This window comes from Arachis hypogaea, chromosome 18 (assembly GCF_003086295.3).
Source record: "Arachis hypogaea cultivar Tifrunner chromosome 18, arahy.Tifrunner.gnm2.J5K5, whole genome shotgun sequence".
In the NCBI taxonomy this organism is placed as follows: Eukaryota; Viridiplantae; Streptophyta; class Magnoliopsida; order Fabales; family Fabaceae; genus Arachis; species Arachis hypogaea.
In genome coordinates this window covers 29,676,118-29,699,477 of record NC_092053.1, presented here as the reverse complement: position 1 = coordinate 29,699,477, position 23,360 = coordinate 29,676,118, and the positions used below count along the sequence as shown (strand labels likewise).

At 32.2% G+C, this 23,360-nt stretch overlaps 1 protein-coding gene across 1 annotated transcript; it reads left to right on the top strand.

Moving 5' to 3' along the window:
• Window positions 1-22,367: 22,367 nt before the first annotated feature.
• Window positions 22,368-23,360, top strand: LOC112769852 (uncharacterized). The gene has a single exon (XM_025814310.1). It carries the CDS (start codon window positions 22,368-22,370, stop codon window positions 23,358-23,360), a length of 993 nt encoding a protein of 330 aa, XP_025670095.1.

Genomic DNA, 23,360 nt, shown 5'->3' with positions numbered 1-23,360 from the left:
TGAGAACCTGTGCTGCACTCCTCTTTCATTTAGAATCTTTGATAAGCTAACATATTCAACAGCGTTGTCAGATTGTAACTTTTTAATTTTTTGTTTAATTGCAATTCAACCATTTGTTGGAAGTGATTAAAAATTGATTTTAGGTGAGCTCTAGATTTAATAAGGTAAAGCCAAGTGAATTTTGAAAAAGCATCAATAAAATGCACATAATACCAGTTTCCACTGTTATCAGCCTGGGATGCAGGTCCCCAAATATCTGAGTAGACAAGATCTAAAGGTGAATTGTATACAGTTTGTAAAAGAGAGAAGAGTAACTGATGTAATTTTTCAATACAGCAGGCTTCACAAGTTTCTTTATTAGGTGAAATAGAAAGATTACAAGTTTTGAGTACTTTTGACACTACCTTATGATTTGGATGCCCTAATCTTGCATGCCAAATCAGAAAGGAATTAGACTGTGCTAATGAGGATGTGTAAGCAAAAGGTGTGTGTGCAGCAGTGATGTCCCCAAATCTATACAGGCCTTTGTCAACACTTCCTTGGAATAATAATTCTCTAGTTCCCTGTGATTTGATGCAGCATTTGTCAGAATAGAATTAAAAAAAAACTCTATTATCACAACAGAATTGATGCACACTCATCAAATTCTTTGTGATTTCAAGCACATGAAGCAACTTAGTTAAGGTAAGTAATCTTGAGCTCAAATCAGTTTTAAAACATATTTTACCAACATGATGAATATGCAAACCTGAACTATCTCCTATGACAACTTGTTCATCTCCAATGTATGCCTCTTTCTCTATGAGATTTTGTGCATCATGAGTCATATGGTGTGTGGTTCCAGATCAGGATACCAGTTCGGATCTTGAACAGTGGAGGGAGTTGCTAAGACACTGCTGTAGTTTGCCTTTGGCGGAGTGATTTCATTCATGTCTTCATATTGCTCCTTATCATATCTATACCAACAGAATTTTTCTGTATGTCCAACCCTATCACAGACTTGGCATTATGGCCTTCCACCATGCATCATTCTTCCTCGACCATACTGTCCTCTACCATAATCACAATCTTGTGTGAATCTTCTTGCATCTTGAGTCATTCGCGCTGCATCATGTGCACCTCTGCTGCATCCCCTAAATGTTCTTCCAGGTCTACCACAAAAGTTATCTCTATAGTTTCCTCTTGCTGCTGAACTTTGAAAATAAAATTGATTTTGTTGAATCTGTGAATGTTGTGAATGCTGAGCTACATTTGCTTGTACAAAAGATTCAGATTTTCTAAATCTTGCTAGCATGCTTTCATGAGCGAGTAATAGTGCTTCTAATTCTCCCACTATTATGCTGGTTGATCTTGTCAAGACTGAGGTCATCATATTTCCATATTCTTCAGTTAGACCGTGTAGTATTGCATTGACATGATCGCTTTCTTTCATTGATTCACCTACTGAGGCTAGTGCATCCATAGTGCTCTTTATTGACAAGACATATTCCGTGACCGAATTGCCTATCTGAATTGTGCTTAGTTTGTTTTTTAGCTGCATTACCTTGGCCTTGATTTAGGATGAGAAGTGATCCTCCAGCCTTTTCCAGATTTGATGAGTAAGCGTACAACCAACCATTCTTGTGGTGAAGGGATTCAACATTGAAGCTAGAAACCAGGATTTCAGAAGAGCATCTTGTCTTTTCCACTTCTGAAACTCTGGATTTACTGCTCTGTTTGGAAGAAGAATCTGAGAAATTTTCTCTCCAGTGAGATGATTCAGCATATCGTTTCCTTCGATTGTTGATTCTTCTTGATCCTTCCACTGCAGGTAATTGTTTTCATCTAGTTTCATGGAAATAGGGTTGTAACGAAATTCTGAGCCATGGTTCTTGATCGATCTTCAGCCAAAAAAACTCTGGATTTACTGCTCCATTTGAAAGAAGAATCTAAGAAATTTCCTCTCCAGTGAAATGATTCAGCATATCATTTCCTTCGATTGTTGATTCTGCTTGATCCTTCCACTGCAGGTAATTGTTTTCATCTAGTTTCATGGAAATAGGAGTTGCAACAAAAATTTGAGCCATGGTTCTTGATCGATCTTCAGCCAAAGATCCAGATCAGATTGTTTGCGAAAGCTATGGTACCAAAAAGTTCTGATACCATGAAGGTATCGGTGCCTTAGGCACACAGAAGATAGATAACAGAACTGAGTTTAGTAGAGGAGCATGATGAAGATAGAGAGAAGGGATGAGAATGAGATTTGAGAGAAGAATGGAGAGTTCTATTATTGAACAGAGTGAAAGTGAATAAAAAAAGTGTGAATTACAAGCAGACTTTAGCTATTTATTATAGCTGAGAGATAATACAACTGAATTGATAACTAACTGAAACTTCTGAAAACTAGTAACTAACTAACTGAAACTTGCAACTGAAGCTTGTAACTGATTCTAACTGGATTGACTTTAAAGTAGTGCACATGCTTCTCAACTTATTTGATCACAGTGTTTAATACACTCATCAAACTGAATATGTTTAATGTTTTTATTTAATATTTATGCTAAAAAATACGTTATAAATTTCTAACACATCTAAAATAACATAATAATACATAAAATATTTTATGTACCTGGTCAATATTCACTTAAATCTTTGGTTATATTATTTTTCTTAACATAATGTCAGAAATTTAGTACATTATGTATTACTTGGACTTATAAAAAAATTTTGTCTTTACTTATGTAGATGATAATTATAAAAAATATTTAAGAATATTACACCAAATCATGACTACATATTTAAAATAATATAATAGCACATAAAATATTTTTAGACACATTTAAAACTTGTCTCAGTTTATCCAAAAATTATCATTACCTAGCAATTAGGATTCGATATAATTATAATACATCAAATTTTAATAGTGCATCTAAAATAATATCATAGTATCTAAAATATTTTTTAAACCTATCCAAAACTCATAATTATAGTTTACTAGTTTTTATCATTAAATTTTATTTTTATAATCCAAAATAATAAGATAGTACACAAAATTTTTTAAATACATCCAAAACTTATATAAATTCATCCACGTATAAAAATTACCTAACAATTATATTAACAAAGGAAACTAGAATCGAAGCAATTGATTTTAATAATATTATTTTAATTTGATTAGAGTTTAATTTTGATTTATTAATTATTTTATTAAGTTTAAATTTAAATATAAATATTTTAACTTTAAAAAATATAATTTTAAAATTTAAATATATATAAAAAAATTTTGAGACATAATAACTAAAAATAATAATTATTATTATTTTATTAATTTTTTACCGATAATATCTGATTAAAGGATAAATGATGATGGATATCTAATTGAGTTGTTAATAAATAATTCATGAATTGTGTTGGTAGGTGGCGTCTAGATTAGTATAATTCAATTAATTTTAACTTTGCACTAATTTCTACCTAGTATCTTATATGATAAATTCCTTTTTACCCCTATTTATATGAAAGTTTTAGTTTTTTTTTTTTTTTGGATAAATTTAGGGTGGGTTTAGAAGAAAAAATTTAAAATTGAATTGATTTAATTTTAAAAAAATTTAATTGAATTAAATTGAAAATAAATTATTGTATTTAGAATCAATTATATAAAATAAAAATTTTTAATTGATTTAAAAATGTATAGAATGTTTTAGCTTGATTTTTAATTTTTTATTACCACATAATCTTTTACTTTCACCAATAATCACTGCTACCATCATCATCATTAGACCACTTCCCATCTTCAAATATTTTTTTTATATTAATATTAAAGGGTAAAAATAATTTTTTATATTTTTAACGCATAAATTCATTTTAATTAATTTTAATTTTTTTAAAGATAATAGTAGTATTTTATTCAATAGAGAAATACATACAATGTCCAAAAGTCAAGACAAGAAAAATAGAAAAAGGAGATTTTCAAATATTTATGAACAAATGAAATTGTAAGAAGAAAATAACATAGAAAAATAAATAGAAAAGAAATCTTAGGATACTATGCATAAGACAAAATAGATAGCTCCTGGTTCAACTTAAACGATGTTGTTAGTATTTTTTTCGGAGGCTACTGGACATGCTCGAAGATTCGCCGACACCTCTCCTACTAAATATTTTAAACTATAATCAAAACCAGTCGAACTCTTTGAGGGATTGTTCCTTGAAGTATAGTTTGTAACATCAAATCCCTCCACCGATTGAAGAATAAGGAACATTTATGGTTTGGAATGAGGTAAGTCAAAGGACTCTTCTTCCACACTAGATTAGCATCTCCACAAAAAAATAGACAATACATGAGTGATTCTAGAGCTGATTTACAAATTGGACAAATTGCTGGAATGGATGGAAATTCCTGGTGGATGAGAAGTAGAATAGGAAGCTTACCATGAAGGATTTTTTACGCAAAGAGCAAAATCTTATGAGAAATTTTTAACTTCCATAAAAGGCTCCAAATTGGCCTCTGTTACATGAAATTTGGACAAAATTTAATGGAGGTATGGTAAAATTGATAAACAATTCTGTATCCTGATGCAACATTATATGTTTTTGCTCTGTTCATTACCCATGAAATTGTGTTTTCACCTTTTCCTAGGGTTATGGAGAGGATTCGCTGAGCAATTTCTAGAGGAAAAAGATTTGAGATTAATACTTGGTTCCACTATTTATTTGATAAAAATATGTCTTTAACCCATAACAGATGGTAACTATTTAATAATAGTGCTGCAGATGATAGAACAGTAAAAGGGTAAGGAGGAGGGAGCCATGGTTCACTGAAGATTCGGATATTACCAGAACTTACTTTTCAAGTAATGCATTTCTCTACAACTCACCTCCCTTCAAGAATACTTTGCCAACACCAAGAAGGTAAGGTTCCTACTTCTACTGTAAGGATAGAATTAAATCTGAAGTATTTACTTTTAAGTATTTTAGAAAGAAGAGAGTTAGGTTGAGTCATGATTTTTCAGCACTGTTTACCCAAAAGAGCCAGGTTTTGAGCTCTGAGATCTTTGAAACCAAGTCCGCCTTCTTTCTTAGGCCTAGTCATCTTATCCCAACTAATCCACACCATTCACCTTTTAAAACCTTGCTGCCCCCACCAGAACTGTGTTAGAATACTATGAATTTCATTAAGCAAATTATCCAGAAGTTTAAAACATGACAATATGTATATTGGTATGGCTTCAGCAACTGCTCGGAGTAATACTTTTCTTCCTCCATTAAAAAACAAGCATCTTTTTCATCCTTATGTCCTTTTGAAAACCTTATCTTTGATTGAGTTGAAGGTGACTTTCTTAGAGCGGTTGACAACGGAAAGTAGACCCAAATATTTATTGTGTATACCTATGTAAAAAAATTTAGTTGGACTGCTAGGGAGGTTCTAATCAGCTTTGGAGTGTTATTATTAAAGAACATGGCTGATTTATTAAGATTATTTTTTGTCCATTGAATCTCTCATAAGATTCCAATAATTCTAGAATAGAGGCACAACTATTTTTTGAAGCTTTACCAAATAGAATGAAATCATCAGTGAATAGCAAGTGATTTATAGTTGGGCATCTTCTGTTTATCTAAATTTTTCGAATGAGAATGTTTTGCTCTGCTTTGAATAGCAAGAAGGAAAGTTCTTTTGCACATAATAAGAAAAGAAAAGGGGATAGAGGGTCACCTTAATAGATGCCTCTATTTGGTTAAAAAAACCATAGGGTTGACCTTCCACATCAACAGCGTAAGAAACGGTTGTCAACAATTCACAAATTCAGTCAATGAATCTCGATTCAAAGCCCAACTTCTCCATAATAAATCATAGAAAATGCCACTCCATCTTGTCGTAGGCTTTACTCATATCAAGCATGTCATTTCGTATTCCAAGCCTCGTTTTTTTTTTGTTTAAGGTAGTGCATACATTTGTGTGCTATAAGAATGTTATCAGAAATAAGTCTACCTTTCAAGAATGCACTTTGAATAGGACTAATTACATTGTTCATACACCCTTAGAGTCTGTGGACCAGTACCTTCGAAATGATTTTGTAGACAACAAAGGATAAACTGATGAAACTTATCTGAGTCATATTGCTCGCATCTGGGACCTTTGACACTAGATAGATATTGGTGTGGTTAAAATTTTTTAAAATTCTACCTCCAGCAAAGAAATTCCTCACAACCCAAAACACGCCATCTCCTGCTATATCCCAGTAGAATTAGAAGAATTTAGCCATTATACCATCCTCTTCTGGTGCACTCTGAAGGTGGATACTAAAAGTAGCTCTTTTTACCTCTTTCATAGAAACAGATCTTCTGAGCCTACAGTTCATATTAGTTGTAACCTTAGACTCGAAGTCTGTGAAAAAAGGTATAGGATCCGCCTGATTAGAAGATGTGAAAATATTCTTAAAGTAATCCTCAGCCACCTTAACAATATCAGCATTGGTTGATGCCATATCCCCATTATCCCTCCGCAGATAGCATATCTTATTTCTTCTGGTTCTGGATTTAAATTTTTCATGGTAGAAGTTTGTATTTTGGTCTCCTTCCTTCAGCCATTTAATTCTAGATTTGTCTTTCCAATAAAGCTCTTCGTCCAAATAAGCTTTTTCAAGTCGCTGTTTAAACTCAAGTAATTCAGTGTCTCCCATGATGACTGATGTCCGTTTTTATTCTAGAAGAGCAGTAACTTCTACAATCTCCTTTTTAGAATTAATAGAGTTGTTCTTTTGCCAGAGAACCAATCAGTATCTAACCAATTTAAGCTTCTGAAATAATCTGAATATCGCTGGACCTTCTATATTTGAGTTCTAGACCTTGCTGATAAAGTTACAATTTTTTTCTTCTCCACACCAGCAGAATTGAAACTTGAATCTCCTCTTTGATCTTTCTGGTTAGTAGTAGTGTCCAAAAGGAGGGGGCGTGATCAGAATCTGCCTCTGATAGTCTAAAGACCATGGGATGAGAGTATAATTGGGACCAAGATTCATCGACAAGTACCCTGTCAAGTCTTTCCTGAATTAGTTCACCTTCCCTGTATCTGTTATTCTAAGTAAATGGTCTACCCACCATTTCCAAATCAATCAACAAGTTATATGTAATAAAGTAATTAAAGACATCAATAAAAGAATGAAATTTAGGATTACTACCAAGTTTTTCACCTTGATCAATATTGGAATTAAAACTACCAACAATAACCAATTTATCTTGGAGTTGGGAGAGCACCAAAGATATTTCTTGAAACTGGGATAGCCGAATATTCTCATTGCAATTTAAATTAACGCCTATAAAATTCTATTCAATATTGAGAGGGACATCTTTTATCAAGGCAGCAATATAGAATAACTGAAAATCTGAACAACAAAATCATCCTTCCATGCCAACACAAGTCCACCTGCACTACCAGAAGGATCAACAATTTGCTTATTAGAGTAGCCACAAGCCTTGGATTTTCTTTTTACCTATCGAGATTAATTTTTTGTTTCACAAAGAAAAACTAACTCAGGGAGTGGGATTGAACAATCTCTTTAATTAGTTGTGAACTGCCAAGGATTTCTCCAAACTCCAACAGTTCCACGATAATATTCTCATGGGTCTTGGGGTGTCATTGATTGGCTGGTATCTTTTATTCTCTGATCAGCAATTGGCTCTTGTTCAACACATATCTTCTTGTCCACAAGTTCTATATATGTCTCCAGTCCCTTAGAAAAGTCTTCCTCTATCATAAACACTAATTCCACTCCTTCTTCCATGCTCTCTAGGTTTTGAAATGAATTTACTTTTTTTTAGTTCATGATATGAACGAGGATGTGATGATAAAATGAGAGAAAGATAAGAAGAATAAAAAGAATAGAAGAAGGAAAGAAAGTTGTAAGAAATGAATTAAGATAAAAAAAATTGAAGAATAATGAGAGAATTAAATAAAAATTTGATTTTGATTGTTAACATAATGAAAAAAATAATTTAATTATTTATATAATATGTTGTTAAAAAAATATTAAAATAAAATATTACATAGAAATGTAAAGTTATGAATTTCTAAACAAATTAAACAACCTATGCTAATATGTATGATATTTATATTCTCAAGTATATGTATTCTTAGCTTTTTCTATTGTTCAGGAAGGATATTATAAAATTTCTATTTAAACAATTAAAAGCAATTTTATAACCAACAAGTATAATAAGAATGTGGGAATAAAAAGATTAATAAATTACCTTTTAATTATGTTTTCTATTTTTTTTCATTTGTTTATTGTAGTTATCCTTTGTACTCTATTGTTGGTCCGCTGTATATATATATTAGAATTGAATATATACAAGGTTTAATTATTTTGTTAATCTTTATAGTTTCGTGAAAATTTTAATTAGGTTTTTATACTTTTTTTTTTTAATTGAGTCTTTGTATCAAATTTTTTTTAGTTGAGTTCCTATACTTTTTTTTCTTTTTATTTGAGTCACTGTACTAATTTTTTTTAGTTGGGTCCCTATACAATTAAGTCAATTATTACTACCAAAAGGAACCTAATTAAAAAAAATTTGGTGTAAAGAGCCAATTAAAAAGAAAAAAAGTATAGAAATCTAATTAAAAATTTCACAAAACTATAGAGACCAACAAAATAATTAAACCTATGTACAAATATAAAGACAAAAGATTGTGTTATAGATTAAGCTTTTGCTAATATTCCTCATTTCAATTTTGGAATTAGACAATTTAATTTCTGTAAATATTTAATAAAAAATAAATCATAAAATTAATTGCATGCCTACGCTAGGTTTATTAGGTAGAGTAAAAGTTGTTTATTACTAAAGATATAGCAGTATTAATATCTATACAAAGACTATTCAGAATTTAGGCGTTAATTAGAAAGTTAAACTCATATATTTTATATATAAGATTTTTATTAAGATAATTATTTTTTAAAAAATTAAAATAATTATTTTTTAATATTTAAAAATATTTAAATAATTACGAACTTAACTATTAACAAATCTAAGTACTCTTTGATATATGTACTCTGAGAAAAAACGTTATAAAACTCAACTGATTGTAAAATATATATTAGTTTTATAACTTGAGCTAATAATATATTATTAAATTAAAAAATATATATTATAAATTTAAAATTTATTGTAATAAAATTAAATGTAATATGTAATAAAAGATAATTGATTATCATAAATACTAAAGTTATTTTTATTATTTTTAGATTAGATATCTATAAGTCATATTATAGGCTCTCCACTATGATCTTTACATCTTTTTGCTCTACTATATACTTTTTCTGATCATTTCTCATTTCCTTCAGTCGTATGGGTTTAAGATCCAAACAGGGACTTGAGCTTCTTCTAAAAAATGTAATAGAGTACAAATAAATTTGTTATGATTTAAATTGATGTTATTATTATTTAATTTAGTTTGTTTGACTAATAAATTAGATTTCAATTTTATATTATAGTCAATTATGTCATCAATTATTATTTTATAATTATTTTTTGTTATGATTTTAAGGAATGAATGATGAAGAAATACAAATATGGCCATATGTGATGCTAATCCCAACAATAAAAAATTGCAAAGGAGAATTACAATGAAGATATGTTGCTAATAACCACCTAGTACACAAACAACTAATCATAAAACATAGCCATTTAAAGAAGGAAAAATATAGGTGAACAATAATATTAGTGAACAATATAAATAAAAGGGTTAAAAAAGTAAATTAATTATAAATGTAATTAATGGTTTGATTAATTAAATTCTAATAATAATAATTATATTTCAAATTTTAAAAAATTAAGGTTTTCATATTAGTGAATTGAAGCTCTGCAACTAGCCTCTCATCTTATCTTCTTTTTGCTGGACCCTTTTCTCTTCTGCACTCTCAATCCAACCCCAACTCTCCATCCGACACTACTACCATCACCATCGGTGACCGCCGTCGCCTACCCTCTCTCTCTTCCCTCTCTTCTCTTTTCCTTCCCTCTTTCTCCATTTCTCCTCAATCTCTTGTACGATACCCCTGTTTCTTTGTGCAAAGCCCAACCCCGTCGAGAAACCCAGTGCAATCCAGTAGCGGCTGAGCTCTGTGCCGCTGCAACACCGTGTCTGCTACCCTCTCTTTCCATTCTTCCCCTTTCACCAACGCAGGTTCCATGCTTCCTCCTGTCCGTGTTCTTTTGTTTATTTATTTTAACTAATTTTTAATTCTGCTTTTAGTGTTTAGATTAGGCTTAGATTAATGGATTGATACTTTTTAGATTCTAAAATGTTTTATGGCTGATTTTTCTGGATTGATTGCTGCTTAAATTGAGTTCAAAATCTCTGTTTACATATTGTGCACACCATATGCTCCATGAAATGTCTGAGTGAAATTTTTGTTTAATTCTTTTGTTTAGCCAGCATTTGTCTTAAATTTTGTTCTCTTTAAGCATTATAATTCAGAATTGTGCAATTTTATGCTATTTTTAATGATGTTTAGATTGAGTTTTGACAAGGCACTTGATTATTAGTTTTGTTTAAACACCAAATTGGTTTAAAATTTTAAGTTTGGTCATTTGATTAATATAATTTAAGAAGTGCATATCATGTTTAGTTAAGTGAATTGAATGGAACTATCTATTCATATATGTTTTAAACATTCCACATGGTTGCCATTAGATTATTTTAAATTCTCATCCTTATGCTTCGATGCCATGCATGCCCAAACAAATTTGGTCACAACTCACTTCATAGATGGAAATATATGCTCTAAGTGGAGATGATTTTTATTTTGGATGCTCACTAAATGTGTTTTTTGTTTTTGCATTCTTTTTTATTTTTTCACGCTATATAATATTGCTAGAAAATATATGTACAGTTTGTGCATAACATATAATATAAGTACTCAAAGGCTCCAAAAATTCAATTAGCAAGTCCACAATACATACAACATTGATTACTACTATAAGAAAAATAAATTAATTAATAAACAAATAAGAAGAAGAAGAAATAAGAGAGGATTGGAAAGGAAGGAATTGAAGAAACAAAAATGAAGAATGGGAGTGTATCATTCACATCCAAGAAGAAATAATGAGCTTTTTGACTTTTCAAAGCATAGAAATGGACTTGGTTTTAGGTTGTGTAGATGCATTGTGGCAGATCCATGCATGCTCTATATAAATACTTAATACAAGCCTAACTAATTAAGTGAGATTTTGTATGAGTACATTTTTCATTGTTATTATTTCTTGTAAGTTATGTATAGTAATAAATTTTTAATGATATTCTTGAAAAAAGTATTAATAAAATATTTTTAGTTGAAACTTGTTTAATAGTACGGTATCTAGTTAGTTTGTTTGTTTGTGTATGTTTGATTGTAGGTCATAGAATGTACGGACATTACTGAGTTTGAAAGTGATGACATGGATCTTGTTGATGAGGTTTGGTCTCTAGTATATTGCTATTTCTTCGTGAACCGCATATTTGAACCGACCATTAATCCTCATGTTCATCGAATGATGTCTGTTTTGAACTGATTCGCAGTTACCGGATCATAGTTGCCTTGCCGAAGATGAAATACCAAGAGTTGGGATACGGTTTGAGCATTTGAAGCTGGCTTAGAATTTTTATGCAACATATGCAAAGAAAGTCGGTTTCGATTCAATAGCGTAGCGGATGGTTATTTCTATTGGTATCCAGATGGTAATTTTGTAATGGCCTTGGTGTGGTGTGTATAATTAGTTACAATTATGTTAAACTGGATATTCGATTTAATAGAATAGCGGATGTTTATTTCTATTGTTACTCAGATGGTTATTTTGAATAATTTGGGTGTAGTGTGCGTGATTCATTAAAAGTATTATAAACTGGATGTTTGATTTAATAGGAAAGCGAATGGTTATTTCTTTTGTTACCAAGATGGTTATTTTGAATAGTCTGGGTGTAGTGTGTGTGATACGTTAAAAGTAATTTAAACTGGATGTTCGATTCAATAGGGTAGCAGATGGTTATTTCTATTGGTGACCAGATGGTTATTTTAAATAGTTTGGGTGTAGTGGGTTTGATTAGTTACAAGTATTTTAATACGGATGTTCGATTCAATAGGGTAGCGGATGGTTATTTCTATTGGTGCCCAGATGGTTATTCTTAACTATTACCTTTTACAGACGCTAATATCTTGGAACACAGGAACAGAATCAGAAGAGTTCGAGAACAAAAAAAGTTTTCCCTACTAAATTTTATATTGTGTGTTGTAAGAAAATTCTATCGCGAAAACACGTAAACAATGATAAAAAGGTATTTGTGGAATTAAAACTAAGTACATCTATTGCTTCCTCCTATTCCGGTTCTTCCTCACATGTAATTCTCTAACTCGTTTCATCAATGTCTTTGTGTTTGGTGTTGTAAATGGTGACTTAACCTCCCTTTTCTTGTTTCTTGGACGGTTGCGGCATATGTTTTCATCATTTTGTTCCAACAAAGTTCGCACCTGATCAATTAATTCATTGTGTGCTCCCATGACAATATCCATCATGAACTCCACTCTCATTGACCGAAACATATCCTGTATGGTGTTTTCATTGTGAGCGCGATGTTTGAAGTGTCAAAGTAACATGAAACGCAAATAACAAACTAAGAACAGAGCGACTGGGTAACTTACATCATCCCATTCATCTAGTTTACAATCTTCAGTCCATGTCTCCATGAATTTAATAGCATAGATGCCACAATCCCAACTACATAAGAAAGAATAAAGAAAAAGAAGAGAAATGCGTTACTTGAAACAAGAAGTATACGGAAAGAAATGAATTGAAAGGACTATACAGTGTATTTCTGTTAGCGCTAAAGTTTTTATATACATAAAATAAAATCAAGACATATCCTTTGAAATTTTCTTGAAAGATATTTTGAATAAAAAATATTATGTAATTAATATTTATTCAACTCTGGATTAATATTAATTAATTTCTTATTACAAAAGGAACCAATACAATTCCTAATAAAAATTGCTTAATAGGCACTAGAAATTATTAACACTAAAAATTGCTTCATAAATGATTTAGGTCATTTCAAAACCGTAAATTTTTTACATTTATGTAGTATAATAGTCCGCTCGCATTATTTAGAAAATTTCACACATAAAAAATATTATTTCTATATAACTATGTATTATTCTTAAAAGTTTAACACGAGTCTTTACAACATCCATGATCGAAAATAATAAAGTTATAAATATGTAGACATCAAACATTATGCAACTATAGTATTTATAACTAATTTAACTCATATCTAGTTAAACCATCACTAAAAGCCATCTCTTTTTTGTATCCATCGTTTCTTATAAAATTGAACATCCATAATTCATAGAAATTAAAAGTCAATTACATGAACCAGAAACAGATAAAGAAAAGAATTCTAAAATATCAAGCCCAAACTCCATCAAATTTCATACTGTTCGCTTTAATCCAAGCATCCATGAACCATGTGATATTACTATCTTTGCTGTAATTTCAAAAAAAAAATATGAAAATCAACAACAGAACACCCACAGTCGTGCGCAGTATGAGTAGACAGGCAGATAACAAAAAATCAAGTAAAACAAGGTCCTTGAAAGTGTAGCAGTCAAAATTGAACTTCTGATTACGAAAGTCACCAAAACAAGTCATAATATAACAGCTTGATAAGCTCTAGAGATTAGTAACAACAGAAATTGCGTCCTAAATGCTGTAGATCATGTCACAACGCTCAACTTTAAATATTCATCTAGTATAATTTTCCCGCTGCAAGTATTAAAAAAATCAAACGGACCAATTAACTTGTAAATTCAAGGCAACACACTATTTATTTCGATCTGGTGTGTCAAAAGGACTATTCATGCTAACTTATTCACTATTTTTAAAGTCTAAAGCTGGTTTGTTTAGAATGTTCCCAAAGATTGATTGCGATGGTAGTCAAATATGCTGATCAACATGTAAATAGAGTCTTTACATGGTCAAACTGAATGCCAAAACTACTTTCATTTAGATCCTATCCAATCAAATGCAACTAGACATGTGAAGAAAAAGTAAAATACACTTTCAGCTAAGACTAGAAAAATGTAAATTGATTCCAAATTATACTTACAATTTTTTTCTTAAATAAACAAATAGGATACCGATTCAAACCTACCTTTTCAAAATCAAATATGCATAATAAGAGAATTGAACAGTTATTCAAATGTGACACCTTTTTAAGTTAGGTATTGAAAGGAAAAAAAAGTTAACATCATCAACCAAATTTCAAACAACTGTGCAAAAAATTCAACCATCCATTCATGTATAGAAATGACCATCCAACTTAGAGTGATTAAACATACAACTCACAAAGCAACAAATTTTAAGCACGTGCTTCACACCAATTGCTGACTTACTAATATTCAGAGACAAAAACAAATCCAAATACAGTCAACCATTAAAAAACAAGACACGAAAAACCAGATCCTCAACAACATGTACGAGTCATTATTCTTTTCAGTTTCCTTATGTTAATAAACACTTGAAGAAGTCAAACAGGCCCAGCAATTCCCACAAGCAGCAAAACCCTTCTATGCAACCATAACATAAACATTACTATGAACATCTAAACCTTGAAGAAATGGCTATCGAGGGACTGACCTTCAATAGGGGCAAGCAAACACACACCACGGTTGCTTTGGTTTTGTCCGAGGAAGACTCCAAGCGGCGCAGACATGCAGTGACTTCAACCTCGGAAGATGACTGTTAAAAGACAACGCTGGTGGCGGCTGGGTGACTTCCACGCGACGGCGACAGGGGGGTTCGCCTGCTGCTGTTCGTCTTCACAATGGAGGCGCCCCGGAGGATGGTCGGTTTGGCGAGGGGCAGGATGGACGACGGAATGCAGCAAAGAAGAAGCGTCGGATGTGGGAAGGTCCTCCTTTGTCAATGCCGTTTCAATTGGGAGTAGGGGAAGGCTACTACTTCCTGAATGCCGTTTGAATAGTGGGGAAGGGGAAAAGTTTTTACTGCTAGGTCAAAGAAGGTGGGAGTGGGTGGGATGATTATGATGTTAGTAATTAAGATGATTAAAATTAGGATTTGGGAGGGGTGTATACGGGTATACTGTGTTAGTAATCTAATTGGGCTAATTTTTAAAGCAGATTGTTCATATTGTTCAACAAGGTCATTGTCTACCTAGCGTTCCCCTTTAAAAAAAACTTTGTCGATAGGGTTGTTTTGCCTTGGATGTGAGTTTTATAAATTATAGTTGATTTTACTGCATATTATTTCTCAAACATTTAATCTTAGAATTTTTAAACTGTCCACATACAACTTACTCATCTCAACCTAAATTTTGTAAAATTTTGCTTTCAGGTACTTCTTTTCTGTTTCATTTAATACACATATATTTAAACTGCCCATAACTTACTGATGTCAACCTAAATTCTTGTAAAAATTTGTTTCCAGATACCTCTTTCAAGTTCTTGTTCGGTCAATATTTTATTAGCTGAAAATTTGACACAACTTTTAGTATTTGGTTAAGTGATTGATCTTTCCATCGTCGACTAATTCAGAGAGTTCCAACAAACAAATTTGAACAAAAGAAATTTAGTTATAGTGAAAGTTCATGTATTATGATAAATTATAATCAAACTTTCTAAGTATTAGTGTATCTTATTATATTAAATTTTGTTATAAACCATACAACAAATTAAAAAAAAATAGCCATTGATATTTTTTATATAATTATTATCTAATTTTTTAATGTTTTTGGAGTATGTTGCATTGTATATAAATAATGTAGATACTTAATATTTTTTAAATTTGATAAAAAAAAATAGGTCATACTTTAAAAATAGGGTTAAGTATAATTTTGGTCCTACAGTATAGGTTCAAATTTTTTTTTCGTTTCTAACCTTTTTTCTCATACAAAATCTCCCATAAGGTTTAAAACCTAGTTTTAAAAATCGTCATTTTTACTTAAATATTAAAATTTGGACTAAATTACCCATAACAAAAAAAATTATAAAATAAAAAAAGAAAAAATAAGAGAAAGAGAGTGTTTTTCTCCTGTGAAGGGGACGGGAAGAAGAAGGGAGAATGAAAGAAGAAGAAGCTGCCCACAATCCACCTCTGTTTCCGCTTTCGCTTCCACCGCCACCTCTATACGATTTTTCTCCCTAAGGTAAGGACGATTTTAAAACCAAGTTAAACCTTAGGGACGATTTTGTATGCAAAAATAGGTTGAATACAGAAAAAAAAATTTCGACTTGTACCTTAAGGACCAAAATCGTACTTAACCCTTAAAAATACGATAATTACATCTAGATACGAGAAGGATGACGATAGATTCATATCTAGGTACTCTTCTAAAAGTGTGCCAAAAGATTCTGAGTAGGCACGCTTTGAAAATATGGTTACAGGTTCCAGACTTTTGGTATACTTTAAAAGTGTGGTTATAGGTTCCTACCAATTTTCACATTTTTTGTTTATAAAAGCGTGGCCAAAAGTACAGCATGACCGTTGATAAAAAAGTGTGGCCATAGAAAATTAGCCATGGATAAATAACCGACCCTTTAGAAAGCGTATCGATAGCTCAAAAAATGTGATAAATTACTATGGCTACGTTTTTCCCAACTTTTTGACACATTTTTAAAGCAGGGCAAAATACAAATTTCTTATAGTGAGGCTTATTGAACCAAGTGTTAGCTTAGGCTGAATAATTTAAAAAAAAATCTTTTAATTAAATTTATAATACTTATTGTAGGTAAATTTTACTATTTTAATTTAGAAATTATTAAATACTTATTTTGTCACTTTATTAATTTCCTAACTTTAGAAGAGTTTAATCCAAATAATTTTGGGTATTGTTGTAACACTTATTTGTAGAAAAAATTATATTAATTAAATTGTTACGGGCCAAAAATTTTATTTTAGACTATTTATGTCTGGCATGACAAGAAGCTCAGTGGACTATCTTTCAAAATAATAAGAAGAAGAAAATTTATATACATTTCCGTTAAATAATGGTCATCATTCATTTTTATTATATTAACTGATTTTTTCCCCTTAATTCTAAGACAAGCGTTTAATTAAAGAATACATTTCATTTCAGCCAACAGTCAGTCAATAAAAATTTTAATATTCTTTTTCAATAAAAATTAAAGAACCGAAAAAGATGAAAAAAGATTTTGTCTATTAGTAAAAAAAAAAAGTTAATTCTCAATATTTAATTATTTATTTATTCGGCTTAAAGGAAATAGGGTGTTTCATTATTTTATTCGTTTGTATTTTTGTGCAAGCGGGGTTGACTGAAAGTTGATTTTGCTTTGACGCAAAAATACTTTAGTCTTAACTTAACAATGTTTTGAGTCTTTATCAACTAGCATAGGTATGGTTGGTGTTTTACAAATTTCAATTTTGCTACTAAACGACACATTTTTGTTATCCATATTTTTTTGGGTTAGATTAAATTAAAGATGCATGCATGAACTGATACAACTACAAGAGTGGAAACATGACTTTGAAAAAGGCTCAACTCTCTTTGACGTTTTCCCTTCCTTTGTCTTAATCACAGATCCATACGCGTGTTTCCACCTACAACCCCTAAGCCATCATCCTAATTAATAAGTTGGGCACCAATCATATAAAAATGGTAAAATATTTTTTTTAAAGTTATTTATTTAGCCACAGTTAACAAATATATTAAAAAAATATAAATTAATAATAAAAATATAAATTATAATAAAAATTGAAGATCTAAAAGAAAAAATAATTATATTAATGATTTTAACTAATATTAATTCAAACGATACTGAATTTTTAAATTAATATAAAATAAATTTTTTTAAATCTCAATTTCACAATAAATTTTATTTAAAAATTTAAAAACAAATAAAAATTATTAGACTAAAAATAAAATAATTAACAATAAAAATTAGTAGATTAAACTAGAGATCTCCAAAAATCAGAGAATGAAAAAAAATATTAAAATAATTATAAAAATTATAAATAAAAATTCAACTCATAAAAAAATATTAAAATTTCAAAATTAAAAATATTAAAATTATAATAAAATAAAAGTAAAAAAATAATATTATAAAATTTATAAAAAAATAAAAAATTAAACAATCCTCTAATTTAAATCATAAACAAATTAAAAAATTAATATTAATGTCAAATTAATTATTTTAAAAATATATAAATACATTTTAATAAAAATAACACTTTTAATTTATATCACATGTTAAAAATCTAATACATGGCAATCTATTCAATAAACGAAATTAAACATTTTTATTTAAAAATATTTTAAACATTTTTAGCTGAGTGTCCACCTAATAAGTTTGGTTGAGTCAAACATACAAATATGATGTGCATTGATCTAAACAAAATATTACACCAATGTTATATAAGAAATGTGTTATTGTTATGCCTCTTGACATCTTCAGTTCATCATATTATACCCTCTTGTTACTATAATATTTAATTATTTATCATCCACATAGACAGAGCTAGACTATTAAATTTTAAAAAGGGACTAAATAAAAAAGGCACGAATAAAAATTTTAGAATTAAATTAAAATTTATATATAATTTATCTATTTTGACACACTGAGTTTTGCAATTTTATTACTAATGAAAGAACGGAAACCTCTTAATTCATCAAAATAGTTCAATTAAAAAAATAAAATATCCACACACTTTCTGATAAGGTATATTTTATTTTTCTTTTTAATCGATGTGAAATTTTAAAGCAAACAATAGAAAGTTTTTTCCAAAAAAAAAAAAAAAAAAATAGAGATAGCTTTATACTAGAATAAGCTGGGTATCTTTATGCTTAATTAACCATCTAATTAAAGTATAAGTAAAACTCAAAGAGCTTGCCTATCAATAGTAGTAAAAGTATTCTTCAAGTTAAACCATCTAAAATAGAAGCAAAAGGAGAGAGAAAATTTGAGGGGGGAAAGAACATAGATAGGACGTGTAAGATGTAACATGGAAATTGTAAAGTGATGTGAACTAGGTGAAAATAATTAATTGATGTTTGTACGTGAGAAATCAAAAGAAGAAAAGGATAAAGAAAGAAAGTAAGAAAAGTTGCATGTATAATCAACTAACTAAATTGGAGCTTTGGTGACGAGAGCTGAGGTAGCAAAATAATACTGAAAATCTTGTAGTGTTACATAATATCTATGCTATAAAGTAAATAAAAAACAAATGTAATATCAAAATGAAGTGCAAAAACTAATAATAATATTAGAACACTTGATAAAGAAAGTAAGATTTTAAATCAAATCCTTCGTCCTTCAATAAAATTTTTCATACTTGTAACATATTTATAACATATTGCGGATTGAAACTAACAATTCAATATAAAATACATTCATCTCCCATATAAAGAATCTGGCATTATTGAAAACGATGTTTACGATCACTAGCTTACAATGGATCGGAGGTCTCCTTTAATTTTTTACCAATCAAATAGACTGACTCCATTCATTAATTAGCCATCACCTATGGGTAACTTAGGCTCCCTTTGATGAGTAGGTGGAGATAGATGAAATATATATATATATATATATATATATATATATATATATATATATATATATATATATATATATATGAAACCAACTTTTAGCCAGTGAATATTAGCGGCTAATTTTTTTGGATATGAACCTAGGTTTGGTGTAACACTCATTTATGGAGCTTAGAGGTATTTAACAAGTGTGTGACGACGGTTAGCTGACGGAGAGAAATCGGATGGTCCGATTTCTTACAGGGATGGGGGCACAAATCGGACGGTCCAATTTGTGCGTGGTGATGTTGCATGCATGGAACTCGAACCATACAATTTGTAGCATGCGGAGGGTTTTTTCTTTTTTGCCCAAGGAAATCGGACCTACCGATTTGAGGGCTGATTTCAAAAAAACTCTAGCTCACCCAAATCGGACCCAGCGATTTCTGGGTTTCAAAAATTTTCTGGGCGAGCTGTCTAGTAATCGGACCGTCCGATTTATTAGTTCTAAAAATTTCGAATGGCCATACATGCGGTCGGATGGTCCGATTTGAGTGTGATATACATATATATATGTACTCCCAATCTGAGCAGCTCATTTCATTCTTCTTCTTCGGTGCTACAACTCTCTAAATCTCTTCACTGCAGATCTCTTCTTCTTTATTTGTAGATCTCTTCTTCTCTATTATCATGGATGATAGAGTAAGATTAAAAGTGTATTATCATGGCCATATTTTATTACAAACATCAGAAGGAGTGAAATTTGTGTGTGATAATCCGTTAGATATTATTATTCCATTCACACTGTCATTTGAAGAATTAAAAGGGGTCATTTGTGAGAAGATGGATTCTCAAATATCTAGGAGAGTGTCGTGTATTCTGTACAGATATCCTATATCTGTCTTTGGTGGGTTCGTGCAATTTCAAACGAAATACGTGACCGACGAAGCGAGCATGCAAGAAATATTTTCAGTGTATCTTGAAAGTCGGTCGCGAATGACGTTTATCGAATTGTATATCGAGTTCGAGCAATCTGCAGTGGACCGAGATATTGAATTGGAAGATTACAACAGTGATAGTGAAGAAGAGTTCGAAAGTAACTACGAGGTCGTTGATCCGGGTGTAGACGAAGATCAAGCTGACAAGGCTATGGTGGCAGATGTGGCGGATGTGGCAAATGCACTAGCAAATCAGCAGCCGTTTGTGGAGCCGAGTTTCATGCGGTCATTGGATTTGGAGGCCATGCATGCATCGGAGTTTCCTCAATATGTAAATGCAGGTGCGCCATTAATTTAAATTAAGATTTGTGATAGTATGATTTGTGCATGGGTTTTGAGTTTAGGACAAATAGTTAAGACAAGGGTAAATAGGCAAAATATAGCATGTAATTAGTAATTGTTTAACATTTAATTATGAAGTGAACATGTAGGCTGGAAATGTAGTGTTTTCCGTCAGTGTTGATAGAATCAAACTGGCTCGGCCGGTTCGACCGGACCGACCGGTTCGACTGGACCAGCCAGTTCAACCGGACTGGCTTGTTCGAGCAAAATGACCTGTTTGACCGGACCGACCATCTAGACCGGACCAGCCAGTCCGACCAGGCAGGGCATTAGGACGGGACTTGGTTCGACTGGACCAATCGGTTTAACTGACAGACCGGTTCGACCGGACTGGTCGGTTCGTCCGACAAACTGGTAAACCGAATCTTAGACCGGTCCGGTCCCATGGTGAGACCGCAGAAGGCAGCAAAAATTATTGAATTATTAGTGAAATTTTTTTACTATGCTTTATTTTTTAATTACATAAGACCGGGTAGATCAGTTAAAGCAGTGATCTGACCGGTTCGATCACTGGTTCGGTTTTGAAAAGTACATTTTCCATTGTTCTGTGCTTATTAGTTTATTACATTATTAGTTCTGACAAGTCTAAAATTTGTGATGTTGTTGCCGCAGAGCTTCCCCTTATGCCGGATGGTGAATTTACTGTGGGAATGGAATTCAGTTCTAGGGAGGCAGTAATTAAGGCGATGAAAGATTATACAATCCGCAGATGTGTAGATTATCGGGTGCATGAGTCAGAACCGACGATATTCTATGCTAAATGCACCCAGTATGGTGTAGGATGTGATTGGCTGATCAGGGTGAGCAAAATGTCCAGAAAGTTCTCTTGGGAGATAAGGAGGTACAATGGTAGTCACACCTGTACTAGGGTCACCATTTCTCAAGATCATTCGAAGCTGGATTCCAACACAGTTGCAGAAGCAATAAAGCCGTTGGTAGAAGTTGACCCGTCTATTAGGGTGAAATCAGTGATTGCGGAAGTACAGTCAAAGTTTAACTATACCATTAGTTATCGCAAAGCATGGTTGGCAAAACAGAAGGCAGTGGAGTCAATTTTCGGAGGGTGGGAAGTTTCGTACGAAGCTTTGCCGATATGGTTTGAGGCCATGTGTCACAAGGAGCCATCCGCAGTTGTTCATTTTGAAACAATGCCTGCGTACCAGGGAGATGACTTGGTTCCTAATATTCGTGTGCTACACCGAGTCTTCTGGAGTTATTACCCTTGTATTAGAGCCTTCAGACATTGCAAGCCAATAGTGCAGGTAGACGGAACTCATTTGTATGGAAAATACAAGGGTTGTTTGTTGGTTGCAGTCTCACAGGATGGCAACAACAACATCATGCCGATTGCATTTGCGATAGTTGAGGGAGAGACATCTGAGGCTTAGCACTTTTCTCTGAGTAACTTGCGACAGCATGTTGTGACACGGGACGGTGTGGGCCTTATCTCCGATCGACACGATTCCATTAGGTCTGCTAGTGCCCGTAGTCACGGAGCTTGGTCTCCTCCCAGAGCATTCCACATGTTTTGCATCAGACACATAGAGTCCAACTTTCTGAGGAAATTCAAGGCTCCATATCTACAGAAGCTTATCGTCAACATCGGCATGATAGTTACGATTACATTTACTCCTGAACTCAGTTATTATGATGAACGTTTTTTATGGTGGGTCCTTTTTTATGTGACAGGTTACTCGCGAACAGTTCGCGAGTACGAGACGCGATATCAGCGTTTACGTGAGCGGGGTGAGGCTTATACCAACTGGTTGGATCGAATTCCGCATGAGCAGTATGCTTTAGCATTTGATGGGGGATATCGATGGGGTCATATGACAACCAATCTAGTGGAATGCATCAACTCGATACTGAAAGGGGCTCGCAATCTTCCAGTCACTACACTTGTTAAGGCAACATTTTACAGGCTTAATGAATTGTTCACCCGAAAAAGAGCCGAGGCTGAGGCTAGAATTAATGTAGGACATGTGTTCTCTGAGCTTGTAACCTCCAAACTACATGCAAATCAGCGGGCAGTATGTAACATCCAAGTTAGTTGCTTTGACCGACAGAATGAGGTATTCGAAGTGCGTGAGAGTCCTAGTGGTGTGGAGTATGCAGTGGACCTCCGTCAACAACGGTGTGACTGTGGTGAGTTCCAAGTTGACTGGCTTCCGTGTCGACATGTGTTTGCTTGTTGTGCAAACCAACATCTTGATTGGCAACTGTATGTACATGATGTCTACAAGATGGACCAGATTCGACGAGTGTACAGGGCTAGGTTTAGGGCACTCGGGAATCCAACAACATGGCCTATTTATCATGGACCTCGATTTGTAGGTAATCCATTCCTTAGACGGGTATCCAAAGGTCGGCCAAGGATGACCCGTTTCTTGAATGAGATGGACACTCGAATATTGCGTGGTCCTAGGCTATGTAAGCAATGCGGGGACGAGGGTCACAGCCGTAGTAGATGTCGTCAACGTGGTGGTCCAAGTAATCCGGGTGCGACCACGCAATAG